This window comes from Coregonus clupeaformis, chromosome 34 (genome assembly GCF_020615455.1).
Source record: "Coregonus clupeaformis isolate EN_2021a chromosome 34, ASM2061545v1, whole genome shotgun sequence".
Taxonomy (NCBI): domain Eukaryota; kingdom Metazoa; phylum Chordata; class Actinopteri; order Salmoniformes; family Salmonidae; genus Coregonus; species Coregonus clupeaformis.
In genome coordinates this window covers 38,241,317-38,259,744 of record NC_059225.1, presented here as the reverse complement: position 1 = coordinate 38,259,744, position 18,428 = coordinate 38,241,317, and the positions used below count along the sequence as shown (strand labels likewise).

At 41.6% G+C, this 18,428-nt stretch overlaps 1 protein-coding gene across 1 annotated transcript in view; it reads right to left on the bottom strand.

The window, feature by feature from the left end:
• Positions 1 to 6,694: 6,694 nt before the first annotated feature.
• LOC121539645 (EMILIN-1) overlaps positions 6,695 to 18,428 on the bottom strand; it is a 57,706-nt gene continuing 45,972 nt past the window's right edge. Inside the window, exons 6-9 of the mRNA XM_041848306.2 lie at positions 16,435 to 16,560; positions 15,571 to 15,588; positions 14,764 to 14,898; positions 6,695 to 9,375 (exon numbers count right to left, since the gene is read on the bottom strand). Coding sequence (XP_041704240.1) covers positions 9,053 to 9,375; positions 14,764 to 14,898; positions 15,571 to 15,588; positions 16,435 to 16,560 — 602 coding nt within the window. The 3' untranslated portion in view covers positions 6,695 to 9,052. The remainder of the gene's footprint in view (positions 9,376 to 14,763; positions 14,899 to 15,570; positions 15,589 to 16,434; positions 16,561 to 18,428) is intronic.

Below are 18,428 nucleotides of genomic sequence, written 5' to 3'. Positions count from 1 at the left end.
AGTATGATGTTGACATGATCAGTCCAATCAAAGCTACTGTAGACATAACGTGATTTGATGGATCTGTGGCCAATGACCTTGAGCCTTCTTGGAAGGGCACTTCCAATGTAACTCTATGGCAGCACCCATGGGGCTTGAATCTTCGAGCTCTTCCCATAGATTTTGCGGGGACGTAGTGTCCCCATGAGTGACAGAACACTGAGCCAATCACGGCGCAACTAGAGAACATTACCAACCCCTACGCTCCATATTTTCTGCCCCACCACCACAGAACGCACTGAGCTAGGTTGAAACACCTGCATTTTGGAGCTGCTTTACTCAATAAAGCAAAAAAAAGACCATGTTTGTATGCGGCTTTATTAACTAAAATATGTATATTCTTTACATTGTTTGCGAACTGATATGTGACACGTATTAATGCCAAAATAACATGCAAAACAGGCAAAAATTATAGTAATATATAAACACCACCAGTTAAAAGTTTGGACACACCTACTCATTCAAGGGTTTTTCTTTATTTTTACTATTTTCTACATTGTAGAATAATAGTGAAGACATCAAAACTATGAAATAACACATATGGAATCATGTAGCAACCAAAAAAGTGTTAAACAAATCTAAATATATTTTGTATTTGAGAATCTTCAAATAGCCACTCTTTGCCTTGATGACAGCTTTGCACACTCTTGGCATTCTCTCAACCAGCTTCATGAGGTAGTCACCTGGAATATATTTTCAATTAACAGGTGTGCCTTCTTTAAAGGTAATTTGTGGAATTTCTTTCCTTCTTAATGCGTTTGAGCCAATCAGTTGTGTTGTGACAAGGTAGGGGGGGTATACAGAAGATAGCCCTATTTGGTAAAAGACCAAGTCCATATTAAGTCAAGAACAGCTCAAATAAGCAAAGAGAAATGACAGTCCATCATTACTTTAAGACATGAAGGTCAGTCAATACGGAACATTTCAAGAACTTTGAAAGTTTCTTTGAGTACAGTCGCAAAAACCAGCAAGCGCTATGATGAAACTGGCTCTCATGAGGACTGCCACAGGAATGGAAGACCCAGAGTTACCTCTGCTTTAGAGGATAAGTTCATTAGAGTTACCAGCCTCAGAAATTGCAGGCCAAATAAATGCTTCACAGAGTTCAAGTCACAGACACATCTCAACATCAACTGTTCAGAGGTGACTGTGTGAATCAGGCCTTCATTGTCGAATTGCTGCAAAGAAACCACTACTAAAGGACAACAATAATAAGAAGAGGCCTGCTTGGGCCAAGAAACACGAGCAATGGACATTAGACCGGTGGAAATATGTCTTTTGGTCTGGAGTCCAAATTTGAGTTTTTTGGTTCCAACCGCTGTGTCTTTGTGAGACGCGGTGTGGGTGAATGGATAATCTCCGCATGTGTAGTTCCTCCCGTAAAGCATGCAGGAGGAGGTGTTATTGTGTGGGGGTGCTTTGCTGTTGACACTGTCTGTGATTTATTGAGAATTCAAGGCACACTTAACCAACATGGCTACCACAGCATTCTGCAGCGCTACGCCATCCAATCTGGTTTGGGCTTAGTGGTAATATCATTCATTTTTCAACAGGACAATGACCCAACACACCTCCAGGCTGTGTAAGGGCTATTTGACCAAGAAGGAGAGTGATGGAGTGCTGCATCAGATGACCTGGCCTCCACAATCCCCTGACCTCAACCAAATTGAGATGGTTTGGGATGAGTCGGATGGCAGAGTGAAGGAAAAGCAGCCAACAAGTGCTCAGCATATGTGGGAACTCCTTCAAGACTGTTGGAAAATCATTCCAGTTGAAGCTGGTTGAGAGAATGCCAAGAGTGTGCAAAGCTGTCATCAAGGCAAAGGGTGGCTAGTTGAATAAAATATATTTTGATTTGTTTAACACTTTTTGGGTTACTACATGATTCCGTATGTGTTATTTCATAGTTTTGATGGCTTCACTATTATTCTACAATGTAGAAACTAGTAAAAATTATGAAAAACCCTTGAATGAGTAGGTGTGTCCAAACTTTTGACTGGTACTGTATGACGGGTCGCCACTGTACCTTACAAGTAACTGCTGTACATTGTATCTTTGTGGAAACAGACTCGATTTCATTTACAGCCCTCTTACCTCCTAAATATCCAAGTGTAAACGTGGTATCATATAACAACAGGTTAAGATCACGGACAGATTTGCTGTTGTCTTTATGGGATGGAGTCTGCCAATTCTGCTTGATGTGTTATTGCTGGAATGAGCTAGATACAGTACTAAGAATGTACTTGATTTAAACCACATGTAACCTATTGTGCTGTATAATTAAGGCGGTCTGCACATTGGGATTTAATGTCAGAGAACTTTGGATGGAGCCAATGCTTTTGAATGGTGGTCATCCGTTGACGGATGAATGACAACGGATGATGATTGTGGGCTGTGCCCGTCTTGACACCTTAATACTGCCATAAATTAGAGAATCTATCTCTTGTCCTCCAGTATGGTGAAAGGAATGTCCTTTGTTTCAGAGACTTTTTGCCGCCCAAAGACTTCAACATCCAACAATGAACATTGGGACAGTATATTTCAACATCCAAACGTTGGGAATGATGAGAAATGGAATATGGAACATTAATGTCTATTTTGTGATGTCATTAAAAATGGTATAAAGGCGTTATAACGAAAACATTGTGACTTGAAGAGCTTTTACACTGTGGATATCAGGTGTACATCCTTTATGTAAATATCAAGGAGGAAGACAATGTTTTCATGAAGATAGTAATGTGATTTTAGCTTTCTAACAAGATCATAGTGATAATACTTTTGCCTCGTAACTAGCCACGCCCAAGGCAGCTCAGAGAGCGTGTCAGTATGACGGAAACGCCCCTCTTTACCAGAGTGCATAAAAGACTGAGATAAGAATTATCAGATCAGACTAGATGGACCTCAAGCTGCAGCTGTTGTCCATATTGGTCACGACCCTGAAAATCAACACGAGGTGAAGACAACAAAGTTGCCTCCACTAACAATCAATGTTACGGCTGAGTAGCTGTTCTAAGTACTGTATCTAAGAAGGTGAATTTAAGTGGGACCATCCTGTTACTCTCTTCAAACCATCGTCATCTACACTGCTCTCATCACCCCACAGGGGATCATCGACATGGCTGATTAGCCATCCTCAGAAGACCACTTCCAGAACGAGTGAAAGTAAACAGATGACTAAGAAGAAGGACATTGTGACCTCTTGTGGACAATCTGAGCCTTCCATCTGAACCTTCCATCTAAAAGGCCATCCGAAAAGAGAAGGCCCAATCGACCCTTCCCACGAAGGCCTGGGTCCAACAAAGACGACAAAGACGTAAATACATGCATTCATTCTTACCAAACGGGCGGCAGTTCTTGAAAAAGTATTAGGATTACTATGAGTATAGGTCTGTGTGTATCCAAGTGTTTTCTCTCGCTCTCTCTCTCTCTCTTTAAATCACCATCTTTTGTAACAAGTGTCATATTGTGTTAGTACGCTAGGTACCCGTTTTCATTGTATTAAGTTTCTAATCCCTACCTATACCGTGTATGTGTTTGTATCTTGTGTTATCATTTTTAATTAGTTAATAAATAAATAATTAAATCAATTTGTGTGGTACGGAATGATCAGTAAGACCCGGGTTCGCGCAGACTTAAAGAGCCTACGACTTTCAGAATGAGACTGATATGAGGTAAATGATTAATAAATGACTGTTAAACGATAAGAGATATCTAGATAACTTGAGTTAATTTGGGAAACGGTAACTCGTTAAACAACTTTTCCCATGGTGCCCCAAATTCCTAATGAGTTAATTGTTACATGATTAATTTAATCTAGTAACAATTAAACATAGTAGGTAATTATTCAATAAATAATAGTCATCTCAATAATGAAAGTCACGTCACGACACCGCCTCTCATTCCACACATTCTCCTTCACATAGTATCTATTGAGCTGTGTAGTGAATATGGATAACATGTCCTGAGAAAATGACCCAGTATGCTATGCAAATAACCCACTGGAGTCGTAGCCTTATCTCAAGAATGTACAGTATATTTGACTGACTGTTGTGTGCATGTGATCTCCTTAAGCTGCTGTACACCCTCTCTTCACCTAGTTTACTGATGTGCTTCCGTGACTTCAACAGATGTGTTGATGTGACAGTGTTAAGAAGTGCGCGTGTGTGTGTATAAAGATGAAAGATAAACAGGATATCTGTCAGTATCCCGTCCCATCCACACACAGCTGGTGTGTACAGATTCCCCCCCCACTCCCCCAGCTCAAAACAGGGTCACACTTCATACACATCATAAAATATTTGCAAGCAGATGCAGGTACCAACCCAACAACCTCTGCCCTGTGCCCCTTAAAATGTCCTTTAGGAACCTACAGTATGTGAAAAATGTGTTCTTTGATATCCCTCTGGCAGCCAGCCAGTCAGTATCCCGTACGGATAAAGCCTGCTAGGAGAACTAAAGGGATTCATCACAAAGGGCATCACTTACAAGAGTATCACACTGCCGTCGGCCACCAGATCCTGTGTTTTCTCACTTGTCAAATAGAAAAACCACTCAGGTCTTTTCCAGACCAGCAGCTCAGGCCCTTCCAGGTTCTCTCATTCCAACCAGAGGAGACAATCAGGCGTCGGAACGGCAGGCTTTGGAGGTCAGAACCTGGGCTCATTACACAGATAAAGGACAGCGGAAATCTAATGAAGAGGAAGACAGAAAAAGGGGGGAAAACATGGGAAAAGTTCCCTGGAGTAGGTGAGAGGAAAGGTAGTAGGTGTTCCTCCTTCCATCTCTTTGTCTAGATGTCCAGGACTTGACGAAGTCCCATCCCAGCTCGACGCAGGTGAAACTAATGGCAAAAGGGTACTATGTTCCTCATAAATTAGACATCTGTGTCTGTTGATGGACAGCTGTGAGATGTTATTCTTTCCATGAATTCATAGGGAGATCTCCAATGACTCTCTCCTTTTGGCATGCAGACTGGAAAATGGCAAGGCTCGACACTTTTTCTTTCTCAGCCTTTACAGCACGGGCCAAGAGAGAAGCAAAATGCCATGTTTATTAATATGCAGGAATAAATATTTATCAAACCATTTGTACATTCTTTGACTCAAGTTCCAAATGGCCTAGTAAGTCAAATGGACAATTCTTCCAGATATGGAAATACTTGAATCCGTACGATATACTGTACTTAATAAATCACAGCATTTGGATCACTGCCTATTAAGAAATATTCATTTAAGCAATCACACAAGAGCAATGAACCGAGAGGTCTGCTCAAACTAGACTGAGGACATCACAAAACATGACATCATCGCCATCTCCTTTCCTGATAGATTAGAGTCCTAGCCCTCTGAGCAGCGAATGAATCCAAAACTCCTACAGAGAGGGCATGGCTGTGTAAAATGTAATATCGTTATTTGAACGACATGTGTCGCCAAATCACGCATTCAAGGTAACAGGTTGGACTGTAGGGAGGAGTTGTAAAAAAAGAAGACCTTTAATACATAGCATTGCTTTCGTTGGCATGTGGAATGACCAGTTGTTGATGACTTACTTCATAGATTGAGTAAACCGATTCCTTTAGCAATAACAGGCACAGAGGTCAGATAGGAGCCAGTGGAGAAATACTCAAAGGCACAGGGGAGCAAGATAGCAGCTTCTCAACTAAATACAGCATCTTCCAATAGTGATATATATTTTTTTATAAAACCCCATGTATTTGATTGTAATGGTGTACATCTCTGCCAAACATGTTGGTATCCATTTGATCCAGTTCTAGGTTCAAATACTATTTCAAATGTCTCAATTACTTTCACATACATTTCGAAGTAAGTGTTCAGATATGTTTTATTTGAAAAGACAAGTAGTTGAATATTGGAATGTATTTCCAAATACACTTGGAAAGTATTGGCACATATTTGAACATTCTCAAATACACTGGCTGTGTCTGAATACCCATCCTAGCGTACTACATACTTAAACTGCATACTATTTAGCACATACCGTTTAGTAAAAAGTATGCCACGGCCGCAACGCAGTAGCGGCTCCTAACTGGCTGAGAAGCTGGAGGGTGGATTTTTTCAATAGACTTATCGCATTAACAAGCCTGATAATAGCGCATTTCCAAATTGATTAATTTCTCTAAACTCTGAATAAAATAGGAATGGAGTTACAGGCTTACTCAGGCTGGTTATAGGCAGACTATCACATTCGACCTATACCGCAGCCCATATAGCCCCTCTATCCTATTTAAAAAGGACTGAAGACAGAAACAGATAATTTGGTTCCATATCAACATATTTAGTACTGAAACCAAAGTGCTGTAACATATATAAATTAAATCAAATAGCCTAGTACACACACCAAAACTTTTCAGATGTTCAAATCAAAAGGCTATTGCACAGAAAAACGTGGACGGTTGGGTGCATCGCACATTTCAGAACCGCTGGACAGCAACATAATAAACTAAAGGACTGATCATTGGGAACGAGATCAGAATGACTGCTAAGGCTTGACCCATAAATTAAATAATTAAATAGGTAACCTAGCCTACAAAACTAAAACAATCCATAAGTTCAAATCAAAAGGCCAGATTAACATGACATCAATAACGCAGCAACATCCCGAGTCCCCGGTGCCGACACATTAAAAAATCAAAAGATGGTTTAGTATTTAGTTTAAAAGCTCTGACGAAGGCCAAAAGAACAAGAAACACTTTTCAATACGAAAACAGAAATATACCTTGGGTAAAAAAAAAAAGATGTAGCAATACTCGTGATAATTAATTTGAAGGAGAACAAAAACTACTTACACTACATTTGAACACCACCGCAGAAGCTTCGCTATTCGGCATCTGCCCAATTAAGTAGTCTAGTTTTGTTGTCTGGCTACTGAAGAGAACTAGGGCCTATCACTCGCAGCCCACCTCTACCAATGTATTGTGGAAAAGTGTGCATCGAATTCTACTAGATGAAGAGCAGAAATGAGTATAACATCCTGGCATTTAAACCATACTTGATTTTCGAAATTTTGCATACTATTAAACTGAATTTTTCCGCATACTCAAATGGCCTACAATTTAGGACGCAAGTATGGGTATTCGGACATGGCCAGTGACTCAAATATACTCCCATGCATTTAACCCAGGTATTTGAAAATAGTATTTGAAAGTTATTTCAAATAGTAGGCTTTTTAGGAAATTATTTGAAAATACTTTCAAATACTTCCAATAGAAGTAGTTGATTCAGGCCATGTTATTAGAAAATATTAAAATACACAGAAAATAAGTATTTAAATAACAAATAATCATTATTTGAATCCAGGTCTGATTTGATGATCTGTAAGCTGAATTTCCAAGCAAAGAACACATAAACACATGCTCCAATAGCCTACCACCCTAATGCAGTGGCTAATAACGTCCTGATGCTGTTCTGATATCGTTGCCTGCTACATCGCATCTGGTATGTATCAGATGTGCTAGTGTTGGAATAGATCATACGTGGAATAGTTGGGGGGAACCTAGGACGGGTTGGGAAACACTGGTCTGCTGTGTATCACATTGGCCATAGGAGGGCCTGTAGCTGCTGCTCTGTATGTATCACTGGGCCATTGGATTGGAACGCTCATTTCTTGTTGCCCTTGGCAGCTATTCAACACATCGTGTGCCTGAGGGGGGAATAGAGAGTGGGGTTCAAGGGGGAAGGGGTAGGAAAAAACTCCCTCCCGACTCGTTTTATCTCTGCGAAGCCAGATAGTTTTCCCCAAGGCTTTCAGACTTTCATTTTGTCACACTTGTGTCATAATGTGTTGAGTCATCTCATTTGTTGCAAAAAACGTTTCTAGAAATCCTGGTTAGAAGATTCCTGGAATCAAGAGGGAACAAGAAGGACATCCGATATCTTCCAACTAGGATTTCTGGAAAACCTGGGAATTTGGGGAAATGTTGCAGATTTTTGCAACCCTACTGATGTAATAAAGGGGCTATGGCCCATCTGGTCCTACAGTACTGTAGTATAAGGCAGCGTTTCCCTCTGGTTGAGGTAAATTCCTACTTGGTTGTGGCTTAAGGCTGGACTTTGAGCTAGGAACATTCTTTCATTCACCTGGAGCATCACAGACATTTCTGAAGGCTTTAGGTAGGTCACGGACGGCACAGAAAATGTTTTGGGAACCATCAGTATAAGGTACTGAAGCTTTAAAATAATATCCACACAGACAAACTTTGGATCACTGGGCCAAAGGCATTACAGGGTATAAAGACCAGAACACACATACAAGGAGATAGAAAAGTGCACGGTAATATAAAAACATTCACAAAATGTGTGAATTCATCTCAATAGAAAACAGCTAGAGAAAATCAAGCAATGAATTTCTCATTCCTTGTTCTTTCCCCTAGACTACACATTCTGTACTTCAGGTTAACCTCAGACCTTGACTATGGGTCTGGCTCTATGGCAGGGAAACACTTTGCAGCAAAGGGGTACGTGGGATGTCAAGGAGACCTTATGGTCGGTATTAGTGCACGAAGGACTACTGTACTCCGAACCCCATGCCTGGAGTGAGTAATAAGGAGACGGAGACTCCAATAACCATATAAAAATCCTGCAGTAGTACAAATTCGGTGTGAAAACACTTCTCCAAATGTTGGGTAAGCTAAACATCTCTGTCTGCTGCTGCTCAGTCTATAGTATATCCTATGTTTGTTCAAGCAGTTCATCAGGTCTCACAACATCAGAGGGCCAGGAATGACACGCGGAGGGTGAAACACAAAACTTTTCTGTCGTCGTCGTCTTCTAGTTCTCTTTCATTCCCATGTTTCACAAGTCGATATAAAGTCATTCTAACCTCATTCTCTGGAACCGTCGTTTTGCTTTCAAAAGCGGTTGTCAAATAAAACCGTGAGTCTAAACGGCTCCGGAGGGGACCAACCCCTACCCCTCTCTTCTTTCTCACTTTCCTCTTTCCTCCCTCCCTTCCTCTCCCTCGCTCATGTTCCAGCTTGAGAGCCTAGGGGATGCTGTCACATCTGTTCGTACAGCAGCATTCCATTGAAAATGGTGAGAGGCTCTACAGAGTGGGCCAGCTTGCCCATGACCAGGTCAATGCAGACTGTGTCTCCAGCCTGGAGGGGCAGGATGATGTTGAACACGGCCAGGGAGCCGGGGGTGATCTTGGCCTCGGCCACCGGCTTGTTCTCCAGGCCCTCTGGCTGGTATCCCCCGGAGTCTACGCGGGCCATACCGTAGTTGGACTTGGACAGCACCGCCTCGATCTTCTCGTTCCTGTGGCCCGTCAGGATGGCGCTGAAGAAGTAGCGCCCATCAATGGGCGCTGTGAAAACGCCTGGGAAACACAGAGAGGGAAAGGTTAGAGTTAGCTTAGCATAATCCACTGATATTGTAGGCAATAACAGTTGCCTGTTCAGGGTTATGACTTGGTTTGACAGTTAGCTCATTCTACATGAACTAAAACAATGATGTAACTAACTAGCTACTTACTGTACATTGTAAGTATGAGGTTAATGTTTACAGTCAGTGCCGTTTAAGATTAGGGAGGACCATTTTTCTTATTTCTATTACAGCATATTGGACGACTGTCATTCATATTTCATTCACCCAGCTCAATGTAACATCGATAGGTTTAGGCTACTACATGATACTCGAATTTGCCCTATACTCATCATGAGGTTGCTACAACCTAGTCTACAAATGAACGTTCATAACGTAGGTGCACAGGTCGAGAGACAAATTTGAGTAATCAAGGTGACAGACAGTGGCACATTCAATACTGCCTTACACACTCTTGCCTGCATCTAGCTGATCTGGGGTGTAATCATTAGTCCCAACAGTTGCAAAACAGGAACGTTTTGCAACTAAATCGAGAGTTTCTATTGAACAAATTCAGGTAGGTCCCTCCCCATTTCATTCAGTTTGCTTCCGTTCAAGAAACATTTTGCAACAGAATTGGTGGAGTGAATACACCCCTGATCACCCGCACATACAGCATAATCACTTTGCTTGTTGTATAATTCCTTCTCGCATCTACCCGCTCTCCTCCTCTCACCTTTTCCTTTTGCTTGTGGACTTCAGTGCACAACACAACAGCTGTCTGTGACCAAGTGCAAAAACCTCTCCAAGCCAACCTTCATACCATAACCGCTACACAGCCTACATCGTTGTCACTAGCTAATTTTCCACCAACATCGGACACCCCCTAACTTCGGACACTCTCTAGCGGTTGGAGGACTAAATCACCTCGAGCTCAACATTTAAATGGACTGGAAAATAACGGTATGTTTTGCCACTAAAGACACCCTTCTAGCTAGCTGACCACCGATTTTCAGTGCAATTTATGTAAATTAAGTTAGGTTTTGAAAGTTTTCAAAAAAGTTATATATGTACACATTTTGTGGGACACGCTGCATATTGTAAAATTCGACTGCGCGACAGACCACAACTTTTTACCTCTGAAATATAGCTAACGGATTTTCTAATGTTGCTAGCTTAGTTGCTAAATGTTGATAGAACTGCTAAGACAGCAAAAAGGAAATAAATTGTAAGCGTTAGATAATACATATCACGAAAACAGCTGAATGTTGTCAAGCTTTACCGTATCAAATTTGAAGTCCTCTGACGGAGGCGTTTTGCACAATCTGCAAAAATGTATTTGGAACTTTTAACCATTAACCTTTTGACACCTATCACTGTTGGCTATGTTTCATCTTACAACAGCTACATAGAGGCAGTATTTAGTCAAATGTTACAATGTACGCATCAATATTAAACTAATTGGGACACTAATTTTCATTACAGATAACATCAAACAAAAAACGTGGGTATACTTTCAGTTATTGTGAAAACTTTCATCACCTTTCAATGCCTTAGCTTTGAAATGTAAATGTTTATACATATTCAGATTGAGTTATCTTTCTAAAATGTGTATAGTATGCCAAGTTATTTAGCTAAATGTATTTACCACCACAGCATGGAGAAAGTCAAGAGGAAGCAGTGGAGTGAGGTGGACATGTTCCATGCCATGGAGGACTGCGGGGCAGGGCATCTTTTGTTTTTAGGAGATTACCATGTGTATGTGAATTTTATCAGCTAGTAACAGTTTTCTTTTCTTATCTACCAAGGTGCATGGTGTACCTCGGCAGACCCTGGCGGACAGGCTGAGCAGCTGGGTGACCCATGGTTGTCGCAGTGGACCACCCACATTGCTTGCACCAGAGGATGAAAATTATCTAGTGCAGTACTGTATCTACTGCGCCAGCCATGGGTTCCCCTTCCAAGGTAGCTGGAGACCTTAGCCATTTTGGCCACTCCTACATGGTAAACAAATCAGAATTTGCCAGAGTATTCCGCTACCCATACTAGCGATGCAAGGACATGCGCTATGTGGTGGAAGGGTTTAAGAAGTGTGGCATCTTCCCTTTTGATCCTACCGGGTCCCACCACCGCCTCTCCTGGACCACAGGAGGACCCTCAGCCCCTGCTCCAGTCCCAGCCCCTGCTCCAGTTGGCAAAGGACCTGGGGCACATCCTTACTGTACTGAAGTATCGGCTGGAACGATACAGAAGACTCCCTGTGGTCGCCACATGCCTCACCGGGGAGGAATACACGCGCCAGTGGCAGGAGAGGGGTGAGAAGGAGAGGGCCGAGGCAGAGGAGAAAGAGCGTCGGGCAGCCCTCAGAACACAGAGGGCACAGGAGAGGGCTGCCATGGATGAGACCATTGATGCCATTGCCTCTGCTGGACTCCCTGCTGGAACCACTCCTGACAGCTGCATCACCACTGCCAGTGCCTCCCAGTGTGCAACACCTGTAGGAGCCGCCGGAGTCCCCAGCTGCAGAAGAAGGCCACGTGCCTACTCTCCTGGCCACACCATCGTCGGCCCCTCAACCCCACTATTACACCAGCTCCTCCAAGCCATCGTCGGCGGTTTTGTCCACCACCACCACGATGCACACCACCCCCCCTGTCTGTCACCACCAACACGGCCTCCTCTGGACCAACTGCCTCCTCCGTCTCCCCTGGTCACACCACCATAGCACCCTCGTCTGGTGTCCCTGCCTCCTGCAATTTGAATACTGCCACCTCCACAGGTAAACACATGTTAAATTACGAAAAAATCACTGTTTGTTATCTGTTTTATAAAACAGCAATGTAAACTAAAATAAATCTCTCTTTACATATCTACAGTCCATAGCACCAGCCCTCAAGTCATCTCCACCTGCTCCAAAACCTCTGCAGCTTCCTCCAGAGGTATTGATGTAAAAAAGTTGAAAAGGGTTTTCATGCAACATGCTCTGTATAACACTACTTTTTATCAAACTGCAGCACAGAAAAGGAAGAGAAAAGCTCCACCGGTCACGTCTGTCATGTCACCCATGGCACCACTCTCAGGTACTTCATAATTTGTTTTTTCTCTCTCTCTCAGTTGTATCAATTACTATTGTTGTTGAAGAATCAATTTTTATTCTTATTTTATTTTTTTATAAAAGAAGACACCACCTGCTGTTTTCGCTGCGGGGATCATGATCCGCCTGCAAGCTCCCCTCAGGAGTGTAGATCCGAGGTGCCATGGGTGTGCTGTGACTTCTGCCAGCACTGGTTCCACTGCAGGTGTGTAAAGTGGGATCCAGAGGTAGCGGTGGAGCTGGATTTTGATTGTGATTTTTATGACAATATAGGGATGGAGGTCGAGATTTAATTGTTTGTTTTGTTTGTGTTCATATGAAATTATTTATTTGTACAAAAAAATTAATGTCTAAAATATAATATATATATTTATTCAACCCATCTTGTGTATTTCTTCCTTTACTTTCCAAGTGCACCTCTGCAACACAAACTCCAAAAGTGTTTTCATTGTTTATGTCAATGCACATAACTGAAATTAAAATGTTATTTGATGTAAATTATTAATACTCATATTTTAGTATTCAACTGTTATCTAATTTCTCAAAACATAAGATTAATCTGTAAAAGAAATTATGAGACATTATTTGGTTACAACACTGAATATGTTGGTGAAGAACCATTTTTTAAGAGTCCACAGGAGGGCGCACCGGGCTACGCAATGAAAAGTTGACAGGCAAGTCATTATTTTTTACCGGAAGGCTAGCCAACTAGTCAACTATCTAGTAAACACTACGTGGTTGGTGTCTCTTTTTTGAACAAAATTAAACTGATATATCTTGTAATTGAACAAAATAGTAAGGTGGCCAATAACTGGGGACCGTATGCCGATAATACGGGATGTATTTATTTGCTAAACTGCTTATCAAAAAGCTGATAATAGTAGTATTTCCACTGAAATGTCAAACATGCTAATTGCCAACCCGTTAGCTAACATTTTTACGACACCAATAATCACATAACATTGATGGCTTGATCACAAGATAGCACTGTTGAAGGTAATATATTTCTTAAATGCTGTTGAATATGCCGATAATACGGGGTTCCACGCTATATTAACGTCATAGTCAACCAACTAGAACTAACACGTTAGTAAATGCTCAATCCAATCCATGTGTACATTCATGCAGTACAGTGTACAGCAATCAGTTTAGCAGCTACACCGGCGGCCCCCGGAGGCAATAAATTAATAAAACCGAAAGCTTACCTTGACTTCGAAGAGTTGCAGTATTGGATAGCCTTAGCCAGCTGGCTAACATAAATAGTATTCCTCTCTGTTTGAGTCAGGTTGTTGAGTAGGCTTAATTAGCTGCATTAGCTAAGTAAGCGAAAGGTAAGCCAAGAAGAAGAAAAAAATACAAAGATTTCTCTCTCTCTCTCTAATGCTTTTCCTTAACTTTTGAAGAAATTCATTTGTTCAAAATTGTTCAACTATTGTCTTTCTCTTTGAGTCAACTACTCAAAACACCTTATGCACTGCAATGCTAGCTAGCTATAGCTTATGCTTTCAGTACTAGACTCATTCTCTGATCCTTTAATTGGATGGACAACATGTCAGTTCATGCTGCAAAAGCTCTGAAATGTTGGAGGAAGTCCTCCGGAAGTCACCATAATTACTGTGTAAGTCTATGGAAGGGGGTGAGAACCATGAGCCTCCTAGGTTTTGTATTGAAGTCAATGTACCCAGAGGACAGAAAATAGCTGTCCTCCGTCTACACCATGGTGCTAGCCTAAGGGTGCTGTTGAGGCTACTGTAGACCTTCATTGCAAAACAGTGAGTTTAAATCAGTTATTTGGTGACGTGAATATATTTAGTATAGTTTTATCTAAAAAGGATAACTTTTTTACATTTTAGTCATTTAGCAGACGCTCTTATCCAGAGCGACTTACAGTTAGTGAGTGCATACAATACCATTTTTTTTCATACTGGCCCCCCGTGGGAATCGAACCCACAACCCTGGCGTTGAAAACGCCATGCTCTACCAACATCCCTGCCGGCCATTCCCTCCCCTACCCTGGACGACGCTGGGCCAATTGTGCGCCGCCCCATGGGTCTCCCGGTCGCGGCCGGCTACAACAGAGCCTGGATTCGAACCAGGATCTCTAGTGGCACAGCTAGCACTGTGATGCAGACCACTGCGCCACTCGTTGTGTTTCACTATTTTAATGTTTAACCTTTCTCCTCTGAGGAGCCTCCACTGCTTCACATGTAGATTGAACTAACAGTATACATTGGTATCAGTAGTATGCACTGATCATGTTTGTGTATACTTCTTCAACCCAAAAAACAACAACGCCTTTCTATTCAGTACCTGTCCGTGGGTCATAGAACTCTCCCTCGTTGACAAAGATCTTGTCGAAGACGATGGTGCCAGCGTTGAGCATGGGGTAGGTGAGAGCTGCAGAGAAGGAGAGCTTGGGCACGTTGGCATCAGCACCTGGCATACCTGTGGGCAAAATCACATCAAGGTCTCAGAAAATAACCCAACAGGAGTGGAGGGAGAGCATGATTATTATCTAAACCATATATGATATTTCTTTGTTCTAACATGAGGAAATCTATTTTCACGGTTCATTACAGTACAAAATGGCAAAGTAAACAATGTGTAGGGAACATAGCGAGAAAGATGTTTATTAAAGACCGTTACGGCCCTTGGAATGTTTTCCTGTAATAGGCTAATCTACTGTAGATCAGACGCAGCTATACTGCCTTTGTGATGGGAATGTTACATCACAAAACAAATAGGGGTAAAAAACTCTAGGTTCACAGGGACAACACACACATACACACACATGCACACACACACACTAAGCTAATAGCCGCATAATTTATCTCACAATCACCACATGTTGCCCTCAAGCTTACCCAGGAACCAGTATGTGCACATCACCTGGCTGCCTCAAATTATTCATGTTCTCATTGGCCTAACGCTGACCTCTGACCTCTACAGTGACTCCTACACACATTCACACCAAACCCCATTCACCCTGAGTGTTATCGACCCTCAGCAACACTCATGTTATGTATGTAATGGGGTGAAACACACATCACTGTTGAGGGCATTAGCACATTGCAACAGTAGGACTCAAATGCAATGATAAAACAAACATAAACATACCTTGTTCACCTTTGAGGCCTGGAATGAAGAAGAGAGGAAGAGACGAGTTCAGTAGTTGGACCAATTCAAACCGTTCAACCATGTTTGTTTTTAAGTATTCATTATTTTTTTTTATTTATGTAAAGTGTGTTGTGACTTTGTTAAATGAACTTGCAATAAATTGTGATTTGATATGATGTCAAACATCAACATATAGCATTTCCTGAGGCATTAACACTGATTACAGAGGGTAGTGCGTACGGCCCAGTACATCACTGGGGCCAAGCTTCCTGCCATCCAGGACCTCTATACCAGGCGGTGTCAGAGGAAGGCCCTCAAAATTGTCAAAGACTCCAGCCACCCTAGTCATAGACTGTTCTCTCTGCTACCGCACAGCAAGCGGTACCGGAGCACCAAGTCTAGGTCCAAAAGGCTTCTCAACAGCTTCTACCCCCAAGCCATAAGACTCCTGAACAGCTAGTCATGGCTACCCGGACTATTTGCAGTGCCCCCCCACCCCCACCCGATCTTTTTACGCTGCTGCTACTCTGTTAATTATTTATGCATAGTCACTTTAACTCTACCCACATGTACATATTACCTCAACTACCTCAACTAGCCGGTGCCCCCACACATTGACACTGCACCGGTACCCCCCTGTATATAGTCTCCCTACTGTTATTTTATTTTACTTCTGCTCTTTTTTTCTCAACACTTTTTTGTTGTTGTTTTATTGTACTTTTTAAATAAAAGAATTAATGCATTGTTGGTTAAGGGCTGTAAGTAAGCATTTCACGGTAATGTCTACACCTGTTGTATTCGGCGCATGTGGCAAATAAAATTTGATTTGATTTGATTATAAAGGGCTTATATGGTTCCTGTTACCTGGTGGTCCTCTGGGCCCGTTCTCTCCCTGCCTGCCCGGAGGTCCGTCCCTGCCTTGGGACCCCTTGGGGCCGGGAAACCCTGGGAGCCCTCTTTCCCCAGAGGGACCTGGAGGACCAGTCAGACCTGGGGTGGTGGGAGGCAATGACAACAATATGAATACATGTAACTTTCATAATTTACATATATTTAACTGAAATATTCAGTGTTGACACAAAGGCGGCCTGTTATTGGACACGGGACATAGAACAAATTCCAGACAGTGTTAACAATACAGTGGAGGAGTTTTCTCATTCAAAATTATGTAATTTAATTCCACCCACATAAATAGAGGACTCATCTTTGTATCTGTGCCATTCAGTGTTAATTTTGTCAACAATAACTATGACGAAAAATACTTGTCAACAACCTATTTTTCCTGACTAAAGGTTACTACACGCTTCACTCCGTTGATCTACATGTGTGCGTGCACGTAGGAGGAGTGGGATTTTTGGAGTAGCGGACACCTTTTGGTAACGTAATATCCTCGCCGGTCCCACTCCCATTCACAAGGGTGCGATAGCAACATTTAAATTTTTTGTCTTTTCATTTTGTGAAAGTAAGATAGAGTCGCCGTCCCTTGTAGCTAGGTGGCAGCCTGACTAGCTAGCTTTAGCCTGACTAAAAACATAGCAAGCTAGTCTTTTTAGTTTCCCACATCTCCATATGAAATAATCAGATTTATTATAAAAGATATGGCCTGGTATATATTCTTATACTTTCCGGTGTAACCTAAATCATTATCCCAGTTTGATATGCTGCTTGTGTATTCATTCCCATATCAGCTAAAAATAGAACATCATCATGTTTTGGTCAAGGAGAAAAAAGCACATGGCGGGCTAGTTGGCTACAGCAGGTTCTACCATTTCACAACAGCCTGTAATCACTAGCTATTACTTCTAAAAAAAATACCTCTTTGGGTGGATTTTTGTTGTTTGGTTTTTATTGCAGATAGATTGTAACTTCCATCAATGTAACTGTCTGCATCACTTCCAATCCCCCATATGTTTTTTTCTTCTTCTCGCATATATATATATATATATATATATATATACACATACATACACATACATACATACATACATATACGCATATACATACATATATATATACATCCATATCCTTAAAAATATATATATTTCCCTTTATTACTTTCCAACCCCACCATCCCTTCCCTAATTGGAGTAAACTAGTGAACAACAATGCTTAGGCCTCTACTTCATGCTTATACATACTATATACATTTTATGGACACAGTCAATAATTATATTTTGTTTGTTTTTACTCCTGAACTTCCTCTGATCATTTTCATTATGTCCATCTGGTATGCTTCTATATGCCATATCTTAAGCTACCCAGTGCTTAATTTGGGAAACCAAGTGAAATCTATTCGAGAACATCAATAGTAGCATGTTTTCACAAATAAACATATTTAATTAAACCGTTGACAGCCCCAATCTCTGCGCGTTCGAGAAAGGAATGAAGGAGAGAGAAAATATATAAAATGCCCTAATACTAGGCTATTCGAAATAAAATACAAATTCACTATAATTGTAGGCTAACTCTGCAAGCCGCCCTGCACAATCAATGAACCAACATTACATAGGCCTATACGTTCTCTCCCAAATGCATGGATAGATAGTTTGGAGCTTAGCATAAGATAACCAGTCCATCCAGTATGCATAATAATACAGTCCACACTTAAAGGTGATTGCAAGAATGTGTTTAATTTTGGAGTATAGGCTGGACCTATTATATCCCAAAGACATCTTAAATCTATGTTTTTTTAAATGTTTTTCTGCCGTGAGTAAAATGCGGTAGACTATTAGGCTATGTATTGTATAACGGCACAATCATTATTTTAATTCCGTTTTTTTTTGGGGGGGGGAGGGGGCTTGGGCTCATATATGCGTATGGCAGTGGAGGGGATGGATGGCTCCTGGAGTGAATAGTCA